Here is a 25,277-nt window from a genome sequence, read left to right as displayed (position 1 = left end):
TGTTTTGCTGTTTTGTACATAATCATTCATTATTATTGTTTCTTATGTACAATGTTAAGAGGAGAAGGGCCGTTGAGATAAAATGCTTTGCATGCAGAACGCCCCCCAGTGATAATCTCCAACATTTAAGACCATAGCCTCCTGTCCCTTCAAATTCAGCTGACTCCACCACTTCCTTTATGGGAAACATAAATCTACCACTAGATATACATTATAACACAATGCAACAATACCAGGAAGTGATTCTAATAGAAGACTGAGCATGTCTTCGGCCTCATGTTAATCTATCGTTTAACTCAGCAGAGAGGACAGTGAGGAAAGAAACGCTTAGTTCACCCAGCCTGAGATCAAAACTCTCATGGCAATACTGGCAGGTTGGATCCTGATTCTTTAAATAGTAACATTGCCTTTGTTAAACAAAATTAATCCTTTTATTACATAATAGAGATTATAAATAAATGTAAAGTGTGCATGCAGTCAACTGCATATTATACAAGCAATATCTACGTTAATAATTGTTTTCTTTGGCAGGCCAGAATCCAGCTGGACATGCAATATTTACATATCAAAATCCTTGTTGTGTTCAAGTCATATTGGATGCAAGTGAAAATATATATGTATATATATTTATTGTATACACACACACATATATATATGTATCCAAGCATATATACACAATTGCATATATACTGTATACATATATACACATAGATATATGTTAAAAGTGGATTTCATCTTTTTCTGATTCAGGTGATGCAGGCCTTGAAACACTAAAAATATCTTGACAAGGTATTTTGGGGGGCAACTGGGGTGATAAATGGGACTTGGGGGAAGAGGTCTGGGACACGTTCTTTTCGGACAATATTTTTAAAATCTCTGCCACCTGTTTCTCAAGGGCAGTCATCCTGCTGCTTAGCAACTGGATATCCTCTTTGAGTTCGTGTTTGACTTCCTGTAGTGTGGTTTGTAAGGCCTGCTCAGGAATGGGGTAAAAGGGGTGTTTTGCATCAGCTTGGATAGGACTGTGTTCCAGGGGGCTGCGAGTCTCACCAGCTTTATCCAAACGAAGGTCACTTTTTGTTATTCCACTGTCACAAGAGTCTGTTTTCCTCAATGGATTTTTAGTTACACTGTTCTCTGAGTCATTGCACTTGGGGTCGTCGGACAATAGCCCCATTGACTCAGCCTTTGTGACGTTATTCCAGTCTTCCTTTTTCTCCTCTGGGGCTCCCATATTGTTCTTAAGTCGAAGCCACCCTTTCCCATTCCCATTTTTCATCCTGATGGGACTGTTAACTTTGAGACATTTTTCAGGGTTGCCATTTGGCTTAAGCTCCATTGCATCCCTGTTGTTCTGCTTGATTGTCTCATTGGTTTTCACGTAAGCCAGGGATGTTTGAATGGGTGTGATCTGAGACACAGTGACCACACTTGTGCCAGTGATAGAGGCCCCATTCTGCATGGTACGGCTCTCCACTTGAAGCTGGTTCCTCTCTGGGTCGATGTGTGTTGGGCCTTGATTCCGCATCTCCTTCTGCTGCTTGAACTTCTGAAAGAGCTTTCTCACAGGGTGGTCCACAGGGATGCTCAGGGTCACTTCATTCTTCTGGCGCAGGCGCTCCTCTTCTTCCTTCTTGACATCGCTGATTTTTCGGAAAATAATCTGTAAGGGATAAACCCAAAACACGGTGAGAAGACAATGGATTTTAAACACCAAACTATGGCTAATGTAATTCGAAGATGTAGAAACAGCATAGTCCTGATCAGAAAAGCCTATGCCCTGAAAAGCTTCCAGTCTAATTTAAGACAAGTGGGTGTAACAAAATAATCAAACAAACCAATAAGGGAAGATGAGGTTAACATGGGATAATGAGGGTAACAGAGACAGGAATGTAGGGTCACACAGATTGCAACGTCCTCAGTTTGGATGTGTCAAGTAATTCAAAAGTGAGGGTTCTTTTAAAGACTAATGTAATGCAGTTTATTACAATATCATATCTAGTGCTTAATTTGTAATGATAGAGGTGCCTGGGCTCAAGCAATTTTTTAACTTTCATAATAAAGACGGCAAACCCAGAGGTGCCGGAGCGCAGCCAGGGCAACCCCTGGCAAAAATGAAGCACTGATCAGACCACAATGTTCTCTGGCAGAATGAGCCCAAAGCTCAGGAATTGGTTTGGAACTAAACCGTACAATTACCTGATAAACTGGGCTTTGTTTGGTTTCTTAGGAGAAAACAGGATGTCTGTAAACAGAGCAACAGAAGATCCATAAGAACTAGAATATGGATAGACTGGTAGTGGGGAATCGCAGGAGAAAGTGGGAGGCAAATGAACAGTGGCCTAAGCTAAGAAAGAATCCAGGATGTCATCAGTGAGGTCAGAAGAACTGTTGTGAATCGGTAGCAAGAAAACAGGACACTCAAGGAACAGACCTAGTCACAGAAAGAGAGTCTAGACACAAAACGAGGCACATCTAAACAGATTTAGTCACAGACTAGCAGAACGAGAGTGAAGGATGGGATGGATGAAATTTATTGCATGGCCGTAATTAAATATTTTAAAATATATACTTCCAAGATCTCCTTGTATATGCAAACACATATTTCTTTTCAAGCCTCACGTAAAATGAACCCATCTTAAGATGTAAGGCCAATTGCATTGGCTTGAATGGAGTTACAGTAAGGAGGAATTTAGCTTACTAAAATAATCTGAAAGCAATGTGGACATCAAAGCTCCCACAGTTTCCTCACAGAAACCTTTCAAATACAGTAAATATTTTCTTGTGGGCTGCTAGAAGATGCAGCTGCTTATAACAATGTAGAAAATTAACATGTTTGTTACAAGCCCAGTTTAAAAGGCATGGACTCATAGAAGATGCTTTTATTTGACCTAGATTTAATACATTCATATCTTCATTTAGAAGCTGCCCTTGATTAGTGCCTGCCCTCTTGCAGTAGTCACATCTCTATCAAGCAAGCCATAGGGGACAGAAAATACATTTAATAGAAGCTGCCTTTGATTAAAGAGGGAATTAATTACTTTTAATTGAAGCCCCAGTCTCTAAATGAAGATACAGAGGGTTTGTTGTTTTTTCCAAGGGGGATCTACTTAGGCAGAACATATGCACATTTCTCTGACCACCGAACATGCACAGGTGGTGTACTAAGGCCAATGGCTAACTGGTAAGGTATTCAAATGGGTGGCTCACAAAGATGACAAAGGTTTCCTGATAGACTATAACAGTTATGCCACTGCTTTGTGTTCGGGCAGGTCCCTGGAGGAGGACTGTGGAGACGACATCTTGAGCAGACACAGTCCCTCTCTGGGCTTGTAGGAGGGTTTTAGAATAAAAAGGGTTAAGGTTAGTTTAGCTCGGGTAAGAAAATATATCTGCTTATTAGCTTGTGTACAAAGGTAGGCAGTTAAGCAAGTGTAATAAGTCCTTGCCAAAAACATACGTTTTTTTAAATTTTTGAACCTAACAGCTAGCAAGACAGGTCTGGAGAGGATGCTAAGCTTAAAATATGGCTCATAAAAAAAAAGAAGGGCCTCTAATGATCGAAACTGGTTTTAATAGACAAAGGAAAGTTGTGTTGTGGTGTAATAAATTTATAGTAACCTTAACAGGCCAGTCTTATTTTCAAATTTGGGCCTATGTGAGACGATAAAATACCAGGTGTAGCCATCCATACATTTAAAATAATCTAAAAGGAAGAGGACCAACAGCCATATCTTGTTTTAGCCAAGGCCAAGAAAAAGCCAAGAAAGGGGGCAACCATGAACTGTCCAAACCTGGCTTCCACCTAAGATAATAATGGTCAGTATTACATCACTTGTTTATTATACTGTATAGGAGAGTCAGGCTTGCTAAAGACAGTTATCACATCCTACCTGATCATACTGGATCCAGCCAGGATAAGTGGGCTGCCTCTAGGGTGGATCTTTTGGAAGTCTCTTGATCAAATACTTAGGAATGGTTGTTACTGTATGGCTGTATTAATTGCTTATTACTTAGGGGTTTAGATGTGTTAAGAGCAACTGCATACATATCATTTGGCCTTTGGATTTAATAAAGGAATAAACCATTACATCAGTGTTTGGTGGTACTCCATATTACCACTTTTTAGAAAAATAATTCCAGAAGAGCTCCTCTGCGAACATGGAAGCTGCTTCATCCACTGTTCTCACAGGTGGGCTAGCCCTGCTGTGTGGTTTGTGCAAGGGCAAGATGAAATCACAACCCCATTTTCCATCCTGCCCCTCTCTGATCCTTTTCAGCATCTTGCTCTGCAGTAGTGAGCAATTCCCATGCTCCCAAGGACTGATATGGCAGGAGTCCTGGCAAAGCTACACAAGGAAGGGCTCTCCCACCCCTGCCAAAGGAAAGAGTTTTTTGGGCTCACTCTACGTGCAGTGCATTACAGGATGCCACTTCTACTGGGTATTACTGCACAGGGACAACCTGGAGTCCATAGGAACGAACTGTTAGAACTTCCCCCATGCAGCCTGCAAAGGTAGATTAGTGATAAGAATGAATCAGAGGAAAGTGACGTCTTTCTCTTCATCACTCATTACTAACAGAACACAAACAATATTGACCATGCTCCTGTTTTTAACTGAGATTGATTTCTCTTCCTCCCCTCAGGAACAAACACTCACAATTCACCCAACACTAAACACACCCTGTTCTCATTCTACTCGGATTTTGTAATTCTCCTTTTCATCTCCCATCCCAAGTACTAAAGGGTCCTGGCCATTGGTTAACTTTAAACAGAGAACAGAATTCAACATGACTGTACATTCTACTCCCAAAAGATCAATTACCTGCTGATTTAACAGGGATTATATCTTACCCTCCCCAAGTGGACCATTCGAAGCTCCAGAAAATTAATGCTCTTCTCTACTTAATATACAGGAGGCATCTTGCAAGAATACCTTATCCACATGGAGATTAGATATGGGCAACACTCAGACATGTGGGTTTGGGTTCTGTCTTTCTAGGTGACCTTCACCACAGTCTCTGAACCCCTGCATAGTACAATGTTTGGTGAACCAAAGTCATTCATGCTTCAGAGATGACCTGCTTCAGCCTGGTAAGGTATGACATGTGACATATGAGTGACAAAGCAATTCAGCCAGTGTTTGGGTAGGTGGCAGACTGTAGTAGGCCATCTTTATTAGCTTTCAAGCCTTGATGGTCCAGGAGTTAGGCTGCTAGCTCAGGACTCAGGAGACCTGAGCTCAATTCCCTGCCACAAATTTCCTGGGTGACCTAGGGCAAGTCACTTAGGGCCAGATTGTTAAAAGTATTTGGGCACCTAATTCCCACTGATTAGTTTCTCAGTGCCTTGTTCTTAATCTGAAAAATTGGGATAATAAATAGCACTTCTCTACCTCACAGGGGTGTTGTGAGGATCAATAAACAGATTCCCCAGACAGGATCCCATTTTCCTAGTGGAAATGTGACTGCTGTAACTGGGAATCAGCTGATGACTATCAACACGATTTTCATCAGATCTTAATTGCACTGAGGAAGGAAATACCTCTAACTTGCTCATGTAGAGCAAGACTCTGAGCTGGGCTCCATGAGTAGGAGGAAGAGGTTGTGGCTGGAGTTCCTAGGAGGGAGATCTGCAGAAGTCAGACAGAACACCCACAAAGCTCCACGCTCCAGAGCAGTAACCACTCTTGGACACTCACTGCGCTTCCCATTCTGCTTCCACCCAACAAAGGAGGCACAGTCCACAGACCCACCTTCACCCAGTCCCTTTCAGGGATCTAGAAGGCAAACCAGCACCAACTGGGAACAAGGCTTTGCTCATCAAGATTCTGGACAGCTCTGGGGGAGATATAAGGGGAGCTCCTTGCCCTCTCTATGGTCAGTGTAAGTGCAACAGATCTAGGATATAATAGCATACTCCTGACATATGCAATGTGTGTGTGTAGATGTCATGGGCCCCCAGAGCAGAATAGCTTATCCCAGCTATGATCAGACCGTGTGCGAGCATGCAACATGCATTTAGTAAAGAATAACATTCCTGACTCATGCAGACTGTGTGTTATATGTATCTAGAATAGAAGAGCGTGTTTCTGGCAAGCCTGGTGTTTGTGTGACGTGTCTAAAATATTGCAGCATGGTTCTGATGTATGCCGTGCATGTGAATGCAAGGAATGTGCATCTAGAACCAAATAGCATGTTTCAGCTCTCTTTTGTTTGTATCTATTTATACCTTTGGAATATAAGGCCTGGTCTACACTGGGGAAGGGACTGATCTAAGATACACAACTTCAAAGTTGACTTAGTTTAGATCGACTTAGAATCACTTACTTCGTGTCCTCGCGGCATGGGATCGACGGCTGCCGCTCCCCCATCAACTCCGCTTCCGCCTCTCGCCCTGGTGGAGTTCCGGAGTCGACGGGGAGTGTGTTTGGGGATCGATGTATCGCGTCTACACAAGACGCGATACATCGATCCCTGAGAGATCGATCACTACCCGCCGATCCCGCAAGGACCGTTCAGCACAGTTCATCTCCCAACCCAGACCATGTACATTTTGGGAACTATACATTGTTATTTCTAGGCAATGTGTTTAATAGAGATAGGCCTTGAATACAGAACTTCAGGCCATATCCTCAGCAGATGTAAACTGGCATAGCTACATAGATTTCAATGGAATTATGACGGTTTATATCACCTGAGTACCTGGCTTAGCACATTTCTGACATACACAGTGTATGTGGGAGGAAAGACCAAGATCATCACAGTTATGGCATGTCCAGGGTGCGCAGTGTAGGTGGCAAGCTAATTCGCACCTTCTTGACGTAGTGATCCCCCCAAATATCTAGGCTCTTTCATTCTAGTCATAGCAAGATTAGCATTGGCATGACACACACCTCTATGCAAGAAAAATCCTGCCTTTGCGCATGAAAAAGTGGATGCATGTACACACATACCTCTGCCTCTACTAAAACTTGGTCCTGAAATGTACCTGTCAGCAGAGCCTCGAATTCCATTGGAGGCAACTGATAAGGCACTGGATGGGGAGTCAGGAGGCCTGAGTCCTATTCCCAACTTTGCCACTGAACTATCACGTGACCTTGGGCAAATCATTTCCCCCTCTCATTCCCATCCTATTTTTGCCCCTCTTGCTTATGTAGATGGCAAGCTCATCAGGGTAGAAACTGTCTATCCCTCTGTAAGTGAATACAGTGCCTAGCACAATGGGGCTACTAGATGTTCTTGTTATAGAAATATTAAAAAATTGGAATAATACATAGACCACGAGAGCTGAAATTTCCTTGGGAAATGGTGACATGCTTATTTTAAACACTTAAACCAGGAAAGCTAGTTCTTCTTCCCCCAAGAGAGGTTACACGCAGACATTTCCAAAGCCAAGCACTGGAAACAGAAGCAGACCCCAGAGGAACTTAGTTGGAAGAAACTAAATTAATCTCTATGTACAGCGCTTCTCCCGAGGTAAGGAAACATACTCCTTGTTCACAGCAAGTGCTAAACCTCTTAATATGATGGGAATTCAGTGTCAGAATTCATTTCCTTTATGCAAGGGATTGTGACCATGTGCTCTGTGACACAAAGCTGTGTTGTGAGACAGGACTGCTGCTTTCCTTCCCTTTGATGTATTTATTTTGAAGGGTTATTTGGGGGTTGCATGAGGGGAGAGGTTGACTATTGCGCTAGTGAAGGTTAAGTAAAGGTTAACTGACTGTCAGCCCTCAAAACTTAAGAGTTTTGTTTATCTACAAGGCAGGAACAGTACAGATAGCAGTAACCTGAGATTCTCCATGCTTATCTAAACCCTGATCTGTCTTTCATCCTCTTGTGTAATGAAAGGTAATTCAGTCTGAATGTTAATCCAACCCAATACTGAGCCAATTCCAAACAGAGACTCTACCAGCTGTGACCAACACTGAGCAATAGTTACATTTGATACAGAGCCATTCTCAGCAGGTAGAGTGCAGTGTAACCAAACCTAAAGACAAACCTTGAAGTCTGAGGCAGGAATGAAGGATGAGAAAACTAGTTCAAGCCTGGGACATGCAGAGGCTCTCCCTTTTCCATCCATTCTCCAGACATTCTGCCCTACCTATGAACCGGTAGCCTTGTCCACCACTTTGCAGTGTAACCCTTGTCCTTCCCCTTGTTTGAACATGCCTTGCAAATAGCTATTCCCTCCATCCTCGGAGGTTGGTGCACCACCACTATCAAAAGTATTTTCGAAGGCCAGTGAGTGGAAGGATGGATTACAATAAGCGTTAAAGAAGACATATATTTCATGCCAGGTGATAACTTCCTATTGCTAGGATGTCGTATTGTTGTTCTTATGGAATACAATACATGGTTCCACCTAGTCAAACGAAATGTGTGGAAATACACGTGTTGGATATGGCACTCAATTTTCACGGTAACAAGTCCAGTAGCAAAATAGACAGACATTCTCATAGATTCTGAGCCAGAAGGGACTACTGTGCTCTAATCTGGCCACCTGTATTACATAGGCCAGATGACTTCCCTGAACTGATTCCTGTTAGAACTAGAACATCTCTTTTAGGAAAACTTCCAATCTTGATTTAAAAATTGTCAGTGAGGGAGAATCTACCACAACCCCTTAATATATTGTTGTGATGATTAACTGCCCTCATTGTTAATCATTTGCACCTTATTTCCTGTCTCAATTTGTCTTCCTTCAACTTCTAGCCACTGGATCTTGGCTGGCTGGCTGGATCAAGATTTTCAGACGTGCCTTCGTTTTTGGGTGACCAACCTGAGACACCTTAAGGGGACTGATATTTCAAAAGCATTGAGCACCCAGCTGTGGAGGCCAGATGCCACCTAAAATGGAATTTGTCTGGTGAGCCAGGCTCAGTGATCTTGTTCACAACACATTCCAGCACCTCCTTAACTCTAGCCTCGGGGAAAGCTTGAACCAATGCCAGCTGCTAACACTTTTTTATTTGTTCACTGTGACGCTCATGGGCTTCCCAATGAAGAGGGAGCACACAGGGTATATGGCCATGAAATGGCTGGCTCAAGCTGGGCCACCAAAATCACTGGTCACTTTTGAAGATCCTGTTCTGAAAATAAACGACAATGTTTCTCTAGCTGCGGTTCTTATCGAGTTCCCATCACTGTAATAGCTGAGTGGCTCAGTCTGAAGTATTGATCCCCAAACACCTCTGTGAGGTATGGAAGTGCAATTATCCCCATTTTACAAATGGGAAACTGAAGCACTGAGAAACTAAGGGCTTGTCTACATGGGAATACTCACAAAAGTTAATCCAAATTATTGTTTAAAGTGGATTAACTAAACTTCACAAAATCTCTGTGTGGACATTTATTCAGCATTAAATGGCCTTAATCTGATTTATCTTGGTCTACACTACACTAGCTAACTCTCTAAGTGTCTACATTACAATGGTGCTCCCACCAACGTAACTTGCTCACTACACTGATTTAATAACGCCACCTCCATGAGAGGAGTAGTGCTTATGTTAATGTAGTTAGGTAGAAGCAGTGTCAGTGTAGACACTGCATTGCTTACATCAACGGTTGCTGCCTTCCAGAAGCCATCCCACAATGCCCCACAATGACAATTAAATTGATGCAAGCGCTCCTGGTGAGAACATGCATCTGCCGACACAAGCAGTGTAGTGTGGACATCCAAAAGTAGTTTAATTACTGTGGTGGTTGTAAGTTAATGTAACTTAGGTTGATGCAATTTGGTAGTATAGACTTGCCCTTAGTTTAATTCACTCTCTAGAAGTGAATTAAACTAAACTGAATTCAGGTCACTTTAATTCTGAATAGGAATATGCACACAGGGGTAAATGAAGTCAACCAAGGGCTTGTCTACACTTAAAGTGCTGCAGCAGTGCAGATTCACCAAAGCAGCTGTGTTGCTGTTGTACTTAGTGAAGATGCTACCTACACGGATGGAAAGGATTCTCCCCTTGGCACAGGTACTCCACTTCCCCAAGAGGAGGTAGCTACCTGAGCACTGTCTACACTGGGAATTTGGTTGGTATCACTGTGTCACTCTGGGGTGTGGATTTTCCAACACCCTGAGCAAGGTAATTATATCAACATAGGTTTGTAGCGTGGACCAGGGCTAATCCTCTTTAAATTCTCACTTTTAGTTAATTCAGATTAACTTTCTTGAGTGTCTCTGTGTAGACAAACACTAAGTGATCTGCCCACACTAAGTCTAGGTCTACACTACAGACCTAAATCAAATGCCAAGTGAGAGGACCTCTGCAGCCACAAACGTGAACAGACAGCATGGCCTAAGGGGCTACGGTTAAGGGGTAGAGGGATGAGAACAGCTAGTTCCCAAACCAAAATGAGCAGATGTAGCCAGCAGAAGGACAACGAAACAATTTGTGACAACAGCAAAGCAGCAGCAAAGAACACTGCAGCACATTAAGGGTCTGATCCAACTTCCATTAAAATCTATGGAAATCTTCCCACGCGGGATGGATCAGGCCCTGAATTGGCCAGCCATTTAGAATCTTGCACTGGCTGGGTTCCCCTGCCAGCAGAAGACACAGGGCAGTCGCTCTGCTCATCTTTCTGACTCAGCTTTTTATACACACAGGTAGGACTTGGCCTTTATGGGCAGAAATGAAGGAAAACTAAAGCCACAAACACCGAAAGCAAACTTCTGTGCAGTATCCCCGGTGCGCCTTTCCTAATGCAGCAACTGCACCCATATTTCAAACTCCGGCTTGAGACTGCTTCACTCTATTTGCTCCCCTGTAAATCTTTATGACTTCTGAGCTCACTATATTAATATAAACTCTTGGGATGCATAATGGCTGGCTGGAAATGATGGCTTCATTGTTCTTCAGCCCGGTGTACTCTTTAGATATCTTTGATGTGAAATTCAGTCTTAAAAATAAATTATTCTAACCAGTATTTTAATTGCTTTCCAATAAATACTGTTTAATCCTCCTGTACCCAGAGCAGTGTTTTGCCTTTAAAACGTTGCTCCATTTGCATGGAGGGAAGAAATCACTATATGTGACTGTGCAATGAAAATGATTGATTATTGTGCAATTAGTTAATCTCCAGAATAGGAATGCTTCACAAACAATCTTTCATGCTGGATTTAGGAGGAAAAGAAGATTTCTGTGGCTTAGTCTGCTGGTTGCTTGAAAAAAGCTGTAAATAATAGCCTTTTTTGCAAATTTTCATTGATCCTGACTTCACAGATATTATAGCAAGCAAAGAAAAAAAGGCTTCCTGCCAGGGACATTTTAATTTTGCTGCAGATAAACTATATTCATATAGTTTTGTTGTAAACTATTACAAAATTGACTGGGGAGAAGTATGAAGATTTCCATAAAAAATAACAAAGCAAACGTCATTAGCAGGAAAAGGGGTTGAAAAAAACCTTTCAAAGGGAATTTAAGAACGTGCTGGAAAGGCGTCATAGAATCATAGAATATCAGGGTTGGAAGAGACCTCAGGAAGTCATTTAGTCCAATCCCCTGATCAAAGCAAGACCAACACTAACTAAATCATCCCAGCCAGGGCTTTGTCAAGCCAGGCCTTAAAAACCTTAACCTCTAAGGAGTTAATCTCATTTCTGCATCAACACTCAAGACATATAATGTACTCTCTAAGTACCTCCTTGTAACCTGTAAAGAAAAGGAAGGGTACCAACTGGGGGAGACCATCCAGGAGACCTGCACAATAGCCACTCTACAGGCAATTTACAGGAGCCCAACACCACCCGCATCATCATGTTACTACTTGCTCTGTGCTGTAGTCATTAGATATCTTGGACCAAAATTTTAAGCCACTTTCCAATCTGCATTCATGACCAATTTGCACGGCACCCACTTGAGCTCAGGGAGAGGCATCCCTGCACCCAGACGAAGCAAAGGAGGCTGATCGGTTTGCAAATAGGCAAGCATATTCAAGAGAGGCTAGTTGGAAATTTGGCCCTGTCTGTCATATGCTTGATAGAGATCTGAATTTCTGCTGAACTATATCACAACACCTCTAGCTTGAAGAACAGGCTGTGATCTCAGTCCCATGCATCACATGCTTTGCTAAAGCATTTAAAAACTGGGAGAGGTCGACCACTGGCTGGTAGGAAGGAGGAGCTATTTTCAATTTTCTCCTGTATATTCCACAGTGCCCAGACTGAGAGATTAAATTAAAATACAATTAAAGGTTTACCCTTTCGTGGGAATTCAGTTTAAGATGAAGGGCCCAATTCTGTAGGCTTGTGTCGAATGCAGTGTTAGCTCGAGGTGTAAATTGACTGTTGTCCCTAACCAAACTTCCAGGGGTACACAAAAATCTCGAGTTTGAATTCAGTGAGGCTTTAAACTCAAGCAAGCTGGCCCATCCGAGGGTGTGGGTTGAAGCTGGCATGCTGCTGATGCTGCAGCTGGTAATACAGTGGGGACACAGCTTGAGTGCACTTTTGCAGCGTCACTGCTCCCACTTGGGCTTGGTTCAATCAAGAGGAGTGGCGTATAGATAATTTGAGCTAACACCGCAGTGAAAACAAGTGCTCTGTTGTGCTGAGTCACTTAGACCAGGGTTTCTCAACCTGTGGGTCACGACCCAAAACTGGGTCACCAGAATGTGTCAAAGGGTCCTGTGGGAGGCCCAGGAGGGGAGGAGGTTGGGTCCTGCCCCCAGGATGTGGGAGTCCCTGAAGGGGAGTGCAGAACCCACTCCATACTTGCACAGCAGTCACCCCAGTAGCATCTCCTGAAGCAATGGTCCCATGGAACTGGCTTGGGTCAGCTCCCCGCTCCAGACATTGGAATCTGGTGTCTGAGGTCACAACGCCACTCAGATTTGGCCCTGCTGCCCTTCCGCCATGACGACAGAGGGGCTGGCAAGGCCAAATCTGAGTGAGCGGCGCTGTGATGCTGTGCATCACTCAAACAAAATGGGTCTGGCCAGCTCCCCATTGGTGGAGCTGTGCCCTGCCAGCCCCACAGGACAGGAGTGGCAGGAGCAACTGCTATGGTACACACGGTGTACCTATTAAGTACTCACTACTTATTATGTTAATATATATAGTATACATGGGGGGCAAGAAATATTTAGTAACTGGGTGTTTTTTGCACTAAGGCTATTTACTGGGCTGCAACAGGCTATCAAGGTTTCCAAATGGGTCCTGAGCCCAAAAAGGTTGAGAACCACTGACTTGGACCAGTGCAAACTGGACGTGAAATGCTACCAAATCAGAACAGCCTCATTTAACACCCACATTGCACTGGTGTAAATGTCTGCACAAGGTGCAGGGTAAGGCTGAATCGGGCCCTTATCTTGAGAGATGGACACTGGATCCTAAAAGCGGTACCAGAACAGGTTTAATTAGAGGTATGCTAGACTTTTAAATTAGGGAACAAACCCCCAGGAACACACACAGTTTTGAGTAATGTTAAGTTCCTTTTACTACTGCAAGCACATTTTGTGAGGATAGAAAAGTCTCACATTGCATATATTTAGACATCAAACCAACCTCACTTTAAGTAACACCCTTTGCTATTTGCACCTTGTAAGGAAAACTAATTTGTTTTCATTGTTGCTCATTTCACTTTGCAGAGAAATGCAACTGTGGATGAGTGCAAGACATGTTTTCAATCATTGGCATTCTGCTCTATTTGGTTTTTACGCCATACCCATCACCATGCTATCTGTGCCTAAGTAATGCGACTCCCATCTGACAATGTGGATTTCTCCCCTTTGTCTCCCGGGGGGAAATAAGGCAGGTTTTTTAAATTTTAATGGTTGTATTTGATGCCTGCTGTACTCTGGGTTTCTAGTTCTGAAAGCATTTTGAAGAAGTGCTTCTTGCGCCTCAGATAGACAACAAGATGGAAACTCAACATACATTTAGTCATTTTAAACACTAATGTAACAGCCAAGCACAGAATGGTGATGCCCTGTAAGATGTACCCACTCACACCTGAAATGCTTCAAACCTCACATAGAGCTAGATCCAGGCCAAGCCCCCACCCCCACCCCTTCCCCCAAGGCCACACCCTCACCCTGCCTCTTCCCGCCACTGCCATGCTCCTACCCTGCCTCTTCCACCCCCTCCCCCAGCCCTCCCCCCTCTGCCCCAGCGCCTCCTGCACACCATGGAAGAGCTGATACACAGTAGGAAGGAGGTGCTGGGAGGTAGAGGTAGGAGCCAATTGGCAGGGCTGCCAGTGGGCGGAAGGCGCTGGGAAGTGGGGGAGGTGCTGATGGGGGGCTGCCAGTGGGTGCACCCACCATTTTTCCCCCAGAGTCAGCACCTATGAACTGAGACTCAGAAAGGCATAATTCCTCCCCTGAGGCCACCTTGCTCTGATGTGGGACAGTTAGTCACTCCTTCTCTTTCCAGGATGCAACTTAGGGCTTAGCTACATTGACTGAAATAGATATTCCAAAATAACTATTCCGCTCTAGCTATTCCAGAACAACTCCTTGTGTGGCCCCTCTTATCCTGGAATAGCTATAGTTCTTTGAATGCACATCTTGACCTACTCCGAAATAACATCCCTGTGTAGCAAGCCCTTTCTGTGTGCCTGGATGGTGGGAGGAGGGAGGGGCAGACCCAAAGTTCCTCCCACTCTCCACCCTTCTCTCTCCCTCCCGGCCCACTTGCTCGCAATAGGGAGTATCAGGGGGTCAGACTTTGCTCACCCCTTATCCCCACATCCAGAGTTGGAGCTGCAATTGGGAGTAAAGGGCAGAGGGGCTTTACTCTCCTTTATTCTCTTGAGTGGCCAAGTAAGAGCTATGGAAAACCTAGTCCACAGATTATTCATCCATTTAGTAGTCTTGCTGTCCTCCCTTCTTGAGCCTATTTCCTGCTCTGTGGGGAGAATTCCACTGAATAATACTGACTTCCTGTAAGAAACAGAGTCATGCTGCTCCTGTAGAACATGGTGGGATTTTGAACCTCTGGAGTGACATCCTGGCCGCACTGAAATCCATGGGAGTTTTGCCATTGACTTAAGTGGGGCCGGGATTTCACCCTAGGACTGTATAAACAAGAAGAAACACAGCACGTACAGTCCTTGCTCACAAATAAAAAATGGGCTGTATGGCTTTGTGAAGCAATTTTTGAGTGAACTAACTGACATAACCACTCAATAAGCTGAGCTGGAGCATGCGCAGACCCTGATGCACTTGAGAGATTGCCGTTCAATTATCAGCACCCCATCAGCATTAGAGCCTTGGGAATCACAATGCTTAATAATTAGCCTGGGGCTTTCTTTCCCAGCACAGCAGCAGGAGGAGGCATTCACTGAACAGCATCAAAACAAACAAATCAGGCACATAGGGCACTAACAAACTGACATTTGCCACTGGATCAATACCCATTATTGGCACCAGTTGGATGAAGCTTAGCTGGTGGCTGCAACACACAGCAGCATTAATTGATTAGGATTTTGCTGCGGTTCAGAGGTGATCCAGGCCGTGACTTGGAAAATCGATCACTGAGGATAAAAAATCCTTTCAAAGAAAGCGGTCTCCAATTTGCTCAGTGCAGCATCCTTCATATCCGCACAGTGACACAGTCCTCTCGCTCAGTACAAATTGGGAACTGTTGTTTTGAAACTGCAGATGACATGCCTTAGCTAAGCTTCCTGCATGGCAGCCATCTGGCTGAAAAATGGCACCTCTGTGACAGCGCAAAGGGAGATGCCAAAGAATCTGCAAACTAAATTGATTTAACCATAAAGTAAAACCCGATAATAATAATACCAGGAGCCAATCTAGCACTCTTCATTCCCTAGGTCACAAAGTACTTTACAGAGGGTAAACTGAGGCACACAGAGGTCACATGACTTACCCAAGGTCACTCAGCAGGTCAATGACAGAGCTAGGAATAGAACCCAGGTCTCCAAATTGTCAAGACGGTGCCCTACCCATGTTCCCTTAAAAAAACCCTTATTGTGTAAAGGTTGGCTATAAGATCTCTTTTATTCACTACAGTTTGGCTCAAGCTGGAAAACTGGGATCAGGATTTCAGACAGCCCAAAGCTGAGGGCCCCTCTCTGCATTTAATTGATAAAGCTGGGGAGCATTTTTAACATCTCTGACAATAGGTCCTCACACTGCCAAGCCAGACATCTCCCCACCCTTGCTGTCAGAGAGACCAACCGTAATTCAAATTATTTTTAAACATGTCTCACTTTTTATACATCGTGGGAAACGCTTCTCACCATGTGAATATTCAGAACACTACAGTACAGTTTCCTTGTAACTCAAAAAGGTTCATACAGTTTAAGATCAGAAGGGAGCATTCTACCATCTCCTTGACCTCCTGCATAACATCGGCCATTAATTCTCACCCAGCTATCCCTATATAATAAGCCCAAAGACTTTAGCTAGACCAAAGCACTCTATTCCTAGCAAGATTCAACTGTGTGATACCAGGAGAGAACAGGATAGATTAAGATGCCACCAATAACTGGGGCCCTGGCAATGGCAGAGAATTGTTTAGATGAGATCTGCCCAGGCAATCCCAGCAGGTGTCTCCTGTTCCAGGCTGCAGAGGGAGGCCAACCCACTCCAAGGTCCCTGCCAAACTGACCCGGGGGAAAATTCCTTCCTGACCCCAAATCTGGTGATCAGTTGGAGTCAGAGCATGTGAGCAAGACTAATCAGTCAGGGATCTTGAAAGAGGATTCTCTGCACTACCTCAACAAACCGATTCAGAGCTTGAGTTCAGGTATCAGCCAAATAAGCTTTCTACTCCCCGTCCCCATAGGATTTTTCACTTAATAGTTGTGTAACACATTTTTTTTAACTGAGGAAAAAGACATCTTGATTGTGAAAATAGCTAATCTTGAAAGATATCACTAGCTCATTAAGCTTCTTGCCCCAATCACAGTATATTTAATGCATATCTAATGTAATCTCTAATGTGCATGACCATATTATTAGGTGCCCATAACTTTAACATCTACCTGTTGTTGCCCCCAAGACAAACATGATTGTTACTACCAAGAGCAAACTCATACACATGTGCACTGGACCAGATCCTCAACTAGTGTACGGTGGTGTAGCTCCACTGATGTTTTTGGAACTATGCTCATCTATACCAATTGAGGTTCTTGGGCAGTGTGTGCACTTTAAAGGCTGGCAAAAAGAAAATGAAAACAAACAAACCCACATAAATGAAAAGAAAACTCAAATTTAAAGCATTTTAATTAGCTGAACGGCTTGATTTCACCAGTGTACAGGGCCCTAATACTCATCCCAGAGAACATGTCCATTGTTCATCATTTCAGCCCCTGATGTATTTTGTGCCACATTTCTATGCCTGGAGTGGGACTAGAATTTTCAATGTATGCAGCAGGTGTGGTTCTGCTACTGGGGCACTGCCCTACTCTCTGAAAGGATAAATGTGATCAATTTAAAATGATTTCTCTGCTTCTCTATTGTATATGTCATTCACAGCCATCAGATAGGGTGAAATTCATGCCCCCCACTCGTCCCACACACAGCCCAAGTAAACAGGCTTTGAGCAGGTCGACAACATGGGGATGACTGTTATGGATTCCTCCTCCCAAGTCAAAAGAAGGGAATGGAGGCTGATGGGTCCCCACTACAATAAATGTGTCACTGGATACGTTCTGTTCACAGGGCTATTAGCCACACCCCATCATTCCCTGACTGCCCATGACCACCTCAATATTATATGTGAAACAGGAACCAGAACCAGCAAGGAGCTCAGTTCTGTGGTGCACAGGGGACTGCAAAGTCTCTGTCAGCTGCTTTGCGTTTTTATGCCTTCAGCAAGAGGGGCAGGAGGATTTCACCCTTAGTTTCTATTTGGAAGCAACATGTGCAAAAGGATCTCAGTGAATGCTCTGATTTCTAAAGGGGAGAGACTCAATTTTCAAACAAGCATTTGAGCAGAAAAATCTAAGTTGTCAAAAATGAGCTACTCTCTTACTTTAGATAGGATGGAAATGTACATCCATTTGAATCTCTAACATGCTTTTCCTTAAATGTTATAGTGGCAGGATATCCAACTACTGATATCTAGGATGTTCTATTAACTCATCTATAAGGAACTCTGAAAGTAATGTTGTTTATTCACTTTTTATTTTTATTCACTTTTTCCTTTCCAAGGTTTCCACAATGCGTTTACTCCAGTCATTTGGGTAAACACTATGCGTTTCTGGCTGCATGCACATTAGAACATAACCACTTTTGTTTGGAAATGAACAGTCATAAACAAATAACTTATTTTAAAGTGCAAAACTTCAGAATCACAGGTTCATTTGTTTGAAATGTGACCCAGGCCAATCTCTTTGTATCAAATCTGCCTTTGCTATGAGCTGATGCACCAAAATCCAGTGTATTTTTCTAATAAGGTGGTTTTAGATCTGTACAAATGGAGCAGTCGTGCCTGCTTTGCTGTGTCATTGTCAACCTTTGACCAGATGAAGGTCAAATAATTAGTTATGGGAGGAAGAAAGATTCCAGGCGGAAATTCTAGCTTATGCAAAATCTGGCAGCCCACCCTGCCTGGGACAGGCTGCTGAAAATATATCACAGTGGGGCTGAGTGTTTTCACTGGCACTCAGTTGCCTCTGAATCCATTTCAAGGTCCTGATCTTTAAGATGGGCTGAGACTGGGCTATCTCAGAGACTGCTTCTTACTTGTTACCCACAGAGACAGCTGCACACATCAGTGAAAACGTAGCCAACATGGCCCACGGTCAAACCTTCAGGGGCTGGAAGAAGAGTGACTTTCAGTGCTGGATCCTGGTCTGCAGAACTTTCTGAATGAGATCTAAAAGAGCCCAAACCTAACTGGCTTCAGAACCTATTGTGAACTCCACCTTTTCCCACAAACCTTGCTGCAGTAATGGAAACCAAACAACTACAAGAAGGAGCAGGGGAATTAAAATAAAAATCAAACAATGTCTAAGCTGCTAGATCCAGTGATCATAGAATATCAGGGTTGGAAGAGACCTCAGGAGGTCATCCAGTCCAACCCCCTGCTCATAGCAGGACCAATCTCCAGACAGATTTTTGCCACAGATGGCAAATGGCCCCCTTAGAGACTGAGCTCACAACTGTGGGTTTAGCAGGCTAATGCTCAAACCATTGAGCTATCCCTCCCCGCCAGCACAAATAAAGTCCAGTAGGGAGTTGACTTCTTGCTTCTTTTAAATTTCTGTACCTTGAAATGAAGACACTGCAGTGATGTGCACCGTATCCACATATTACACAGAGGGAGGCCCTCTGTCTGACAGACAGGAGATCATTCAGTTGGGCCAGGAGCTATTTTTTTCCCTCTCTCTCTCTCTCTTTTTGTTGTTGTATTACATTTTATTTAAACTTTTAAAATCCAACTCATTTTCAAACTTTTGAAGGGTCTTTGAAATAACTTCAAGTGTTTAAGAGGTATCCCTAGGACGCTTACAGTGAAATCTTTGCACCAGGGGTTCTAAATGTTGCCTGACTGAAAGATGCACTGGCAGCTTGTTAGGAAGGGATGCCACTCTTGGAAACAGATTTGAGCCACCTTCCACATTAATATGGTGGAGCCTTCTGCAGAGAGTACAGCTTCCAGCATGCAATGAGCTTTCTTGTTGTGAACAGACAACTGCCGATGACTGCCCAGATCAAGATGAAACATTCTATGATGGGACATGTGGCTGCATCCCTATAGAATAAAGACAAAGCCTCACTCTTATGGCTGGGCCACACTCTAGTCATGTGCGCTGTGTGCAGGGCTGTCTCTCACCGTGTTTTACTTTAAAAATTCAAGGGAATAAAGTTTTGTGGAAATGTCAGTAATTGCCCCTGGCACAATGACCTCACTGGAAAGGCAGTTTGTCCGTAAGCCATAAACCTAAAATTTAATCTAACGGAAACCTTTTAGTGGAGCAAGACATCTGACTGATTTTTTGTACAAATACTTTATATCTCAATTAGCATCAATTAGTGGGGAGCCTTTTCCCTTAGGGATGGAGAGGGGAAGGAACACGAGCACCACAGCTGCCACCTTTCTTTTAGACAGAGTGGCCAATAGCCAGGAGAGACTCCCTAGAGCCAAGAGGGAAAGTCACTGATCAATTAGAATGCTGTCTGTGACAAAGGGAAGCAAACGCAATGGATGTGGGCAGTTTAATCACAAGGTAGGCCCCACCCATGGTGGGGGGTGTTCCCTTGAAAAGGGAGCCCCCATGCTTTGCCTCATAAAGGGAAGAAAGCAGCCCTGAAAGATATTAGTGAGATGGCAGCCATGCTGAGCAGATGTGCTGCTGTAGTATAAAGCCTGCTGCCTGCCGAAGCGCCAAAAATCCTGGGTGTGGTGAGGGCACCCAAAGCTATAGTTGGACCCAATTGTTCTGCGTTTTGTTATTTGATGTACACCTGCAGCGCACCTGCACCTTTAGAACCTAGCTCCAAGGAACCCTGTAAACGGTGACTCTGCAAGGAAGCCCCTTCTTTGTGTTAATCTTGGTAGGGGTATCCCCAAGGAGCTTGCACATTTGACACAGCCTGGAAGGCTAACTGGGAGGATGGGGTGGTGAAGTGTCATATCCCTCCCAGTTATCTCTGCACTTGTCAAGTCAATCCCTGTGCTTTTTGAGTTATGTGCCAATAGGCTGAGCCTCTCCAGGAGAGGATATTAGAGATCTGGCTATATAGTAGAGCGAGGGGAGCTCTAATTGTGAGTCTCTTGTGTGCACTAGCCATTAGCTGATCAGAAGCTGGGTAGTGGCGGGGGAGGAAGGGATCCTACAAACTCCCCTCTGGTTCTGGATGATTTTCCCATTTTTTACTCTTCCTTCCACCTGCATCATGCTGACCTTCTCTTTGAGGAGCTCTGGATGGGAATCCTCCCAAAGCTCAAAGAGAGTTGCTGTGCATTCCTATCAGAACGTTTACCAAGTAACACAGGATGCTCCTCAGGGGCTGAGCCCGCTGCCTCTGTTTATCTCATTGCTCCAGACTAGAACAAACCAGTTTATAATTCTTCGGTATGTACAGCTTGGGAACCCCGGCTGTAAGTGTGATCAGAAACGGCTTCCTCATGGACACAGAAGATGGGCCGGTTGAGTAGTATGCTGTGTGTCTGGTGCTTGTGTGGAAGTCCTGCACTGCCAGGGGAATGGGCTTACAGATCTTTCCCGTCTCTGAAATCGATAATTCTGTACTTGCAGGTTCATTCCTATGTTTTGCCTTGGTTACACTCTATTAGTGCCCTTTACGCTGTTCTCTCTGCACGCACAATTAACAAAACAACAGCTGGCACAGAATGAGCACTATTGCTACAGAGTAGCACCAGATGGAACAATCACAGAACTCTACTTCTGGTTCAATTACCTTAGTTGTCATTCAGACTCTGCATTAGTTTCAAAGTGCTCTTAATAACCTCTAAGGCCCTTCAGGATTGAGGTTAAAACACACACGCTCATGCTCTCTCTCTGTCTCTCAATTCTGATCATTCATTATACATCAAAGTCCAGAAAAGGTCATCCAGTGCACACCAAGTTAACCACAGTTCCTAAACTTCCTATTTTTAGCGGTCAATTCTCCAGCCATTAACCACAATGTCTGTGGAACTCCTTGTCCACAGATGTTTAGGATGCTGGCACTCTGGTCCTCCTTAAATCAAAACTGAAGATTCAGTTGAATTAGTTTGGCAGTGATGAGAACATTCATAAATTGGTTTACATCTTTTGTAGAACTCCTTCAGATTACTTGGCACAAAAAAGCACTCCACAAATGTAAGACGGGGATGCTGTGGTCCACTGCTTCAAGTGTTATGATACAAATAATTAGCAGAACTGTAACTGGAGAGTCTGGATAATCTGCTCTGTTGTTACAATTAAAATAAATGCAGCTGTTTGATGATTCAATTTAGAAAATCAGCATGGATGATATTCAGAAAAGAACTGTGATAGGAACAGAGCCAAATATGAAAACACTAATCAAGAATGTATTCTGCATCTAGAAGATCAGCTGCAGAGCTAGCATAATAATGCAATTATAATCTCATTTTGACCTCTTAAAGTCCCTAAAGTTCAAAGGTGCTCTAACAGTTTGATTAATGAAACTGTTGAGGACATCAGAGACTCTTGTATGGATCATTTTTATTGTACTATGATTTTTCCTCACAAATAACTTGTTCTTGAAAGTTATATTCCCACAGAGATTTCCACCACAACTTTAACCATCACCACCCATCCATGAAACTCTCTCTAGAGCACTCCCACACCAGCATCAACTTCCTGGATACCACAATCAGCTTCAACAATGGAACCCTACAAACGACTATATACAAAAATCCGACAGATCACCACACTTATCTCCACAAATCCAGCTACAACCCAAACACACAAAGAAATCTGGAATATACAGCTGGGCATTCAGATACCACAGCTACCTGCTGGAGGTCAGAAAGCATAGGGAAAAAGTGAGAACTGCCAAAAGCCAAGCTGAGTTTGACTTTGCAAAGGAAATTAAAACCAACAGTAAATGGTTCTATAACCACATAAATAAAAAGAAAACAAGAAGTGGGACAGCTAAAGACTGAGGATGGGGTGGAGATTAAAATTAATCCAGGCATGGCCCAACCCCTAAATGAAATACTTTGCCTTGGTTTTTAATAAGCGTAATTAGGAGTTTAGGGGTAATGGCAGGGTGGCTAAGGGAAATGAGGATATGGAAATAGAAATTACCACATCCAAGGCGGAAGTCAAACTCAAACAGCTTAATGGGACTAAACTGGGGGGCCCAGGTAATCTCCATCCAAGAATATTAAAGGAATTGACATATGAAATTGCAAGCCCAATATCAAGGATTTTTCATGAATCTGTAAACTCGGGTTGTATCCTATGTCTGAAGAACTGATAATATAGTACCTATTTTTAAGAAACAGAAAAAAAGTGATCCACATAACTAGAGGACTGTATGTTTGACCTCAATTGCATGCAAGGCTTTAGAATAAATTTTGAAAGAGAAAGTAGTTAGGAAATAGACGGGAACGGTAATTGGGATAAAATACAACATGGTTTTACAAAAGATAGAACATGCCAGACCCACCTGATATCATTCTTTGAGAAAACAACTGATTTTTTTAGACAAAGGAAATGCTGTAGGTCTAATATACCAGTAAGTCATTTGATACAGTTCCACATGGGAAACTATTCGTTAAATTGGAGAAGACGGGGATTAATATGAGAACTGAAAGGTGGGTTAGGAACTGGTTAAAGGGTAGAACAGGTCATGCTAAGAGATGAACTCTCAGGATGAAGGGAGGTTACTAGTGGAGTTCCTCAGGGACTGGTCTTGGGACCAATCTTATTTAACGTTTTTATTAATGACCTTGGCAGAAAAAGTGGAAGTGTACTAATAAAATTTGCAAATTTCTGGAAAAAGGGGTAAACAGTGAGGTGGTAAAATTTGCAGACGATACAAAACTATTTGTTTAGCATGTGCATAGTCGTCTAGCCCTAGTCAAGTGATGGCATCTTCAGTGGCATGATGCAGTTCTTCTAGGCCATTGCTGAACCTAGTCAGCAGGCATTCATCGACAATGTGCGTCATCGGCTTTGTAGTGCCGCAGCTGCACAAAGGGCTGTCACAAAGGCTCCAGAGATACTGACTGGCTGCACAAAGACCTTGCCCGGTCTGGAACCTGTTCAACAGGGACAATGGGTGACGGGGAAGGTCAAAACCAGGCGGGCAAATTGTGGGGTCGGCGACAAGGGACTGGTTGGGGATTATAACTGATATCCACTCCTCTCGGCAGAGTGTTTCCGCCCTAACATCCTGGCATGGTGGATGAGACCATAATGGGCGACGTGACAACAAACATGCAGCTGGTGGTTTAAAAAGGTCATTGTGCACTGGCAGGCCTGGGTTGGCGCGTACTTTCTCCAATAACTTGCCAGTGGGAACCTCTCACTAGATATGAGGAGGAGCAATATTGCTCAGTACTGGAAGCCAGGGGAGTGGAGTCGGGTGCAGGGTGCTGGAAATGATACACATGGAAGCATATAACCATGTGTTCACCAGTTTGGTGTGTGATGATCGACTCCAGACTGGTGCGCAGGACTCCACCACCGAATACGAGGTGGCAAGAGCTGATGTCCACAAAGTTGGAGCACCAGCACTCCATGATGAACCTGCCAGCTTGCCAAGAAGATTGTTGCCTGTCTTAACTTTAGCTGTTGTCTTCTTCAAGTGGGCATGGTAACTCAGTGTGCGGTCTAAGGTCACACCTAGATAAACTGGTTCCACTTCATGCTTCACCTTCTGACCATTCAGATAAACATGCAGTTCTCGGGTTATGCTGGCGTGATGAAGATGGAACAAACTGGAGACTGTTTTTATGATGCTTGGCTGGAGGTGCCAAGTCTTACAGTAGTCAGGTAACTTTATCATGTTCCAGTTTAAGGTGGCATCAAGCTCGTGAAACGTCCAGGCCTGGGTACTGCAACAGATGTCATCTGCATAAATGAACTTTCATGACTTCGTTGCTGGCAGGTCATTAATATAAAGGTTGAACAGGGTTGGAGAAAGCACAGAGCCCTGGGGTAACCCACTGATCTGTTGTCTCCAAGCACTCATCATCTCCTCCATATGGACTCTGAACTGTCTATCACGGAGGAATAGTTCAGCTATGCCTGTGACCCAAGATAGCAGTACAATATTGTAAGCTGCTGTTTTATCTATGAAAACAGGGCTTGTTTTCAAGTTTCTCTGGAAGGCATTTTCAACAAAAGTGGTCAGAATGAGTACTTGGTCACATGTGCTACAGCCTCCATGAAAGTTGGGTTGATCAAGGATCAAAATTCTCTCCATGTCGGGTAATATGTGCTGCAGGACCAAGTGCTGTAGGACCAAGTGCTCCATTGCCTTGAAGCGTACCGACAATAATAACAAAACAATTCAAGATAGTTAAGATAGTTAAGTCCAAAACAGACTGTGAAGAGCTACAAAAGGATCTCTCGAAACTGGAAAACATCCACTCAATGTGCAGCGGCAATCAAAAAAGTGAACAGAATGTTGGGAATGATTCAGAAAGGGATAGATAAGAAGACAGAAAATATCATATTGACTCTATATAAATTCATGGTATGCCCACATCTTGAATACTGCATGCAGATTTGGTTCCCCCATCTCAAAAAAGATATACTGGAAGTGAAAAAGGTTCAGAAAAGGGCAACAAAAATGATTAGGGGTATGGAACGGCTGTCATCTGAGGACAGATTAATAAAACTGAGATTTTTCAGCTTGGAAAAGAG

General features: G+C 43.6%; 1 protein-coding gene across 1 annotated transcript in view; it reads right to left on the bottom strand.

The window, feature by feature from the left end:
- Window positions 1-538: 538 nt before the first annotated feature.
- Window positions 539-25,277, bottom strand: part of KCNH5 (potassium voltage-gated channel subfamily H member 5) — a 240,538-nt gene continuing 215,799 nt past the window's right edge. The window contains exon 11 of the mRNA XM_032789186.1: window positions 539-1,663. Coding sequence (XP_032645077.1) covers window positions 719-1,663 — 945 coding nt within the window. The 3' untranslated portion in view covers window positions 539-718. The remainder of the gene's footprint in view (window positions 1,664-25,277) is intronic.

Source organism: Chelonoidis abingdonii, chromosome 4, assembly GCF_003597395.2.
Source record: "Chelonoidis abingdonii isolate Lonesome George chromosome 4, CheloAbing_2.0, whole genome shotgun sequence".
Lineage (NCBI taxonomy): Eukaryota > Metazoa > Chordata > Testudines > Testudinidae > Chelonoidis > Chelonoidis abingdonii.
Note: the sequence above shows the minus strand (reverse complement) of the source record. Positions and strands in the feature narration are given on the sequence as shown.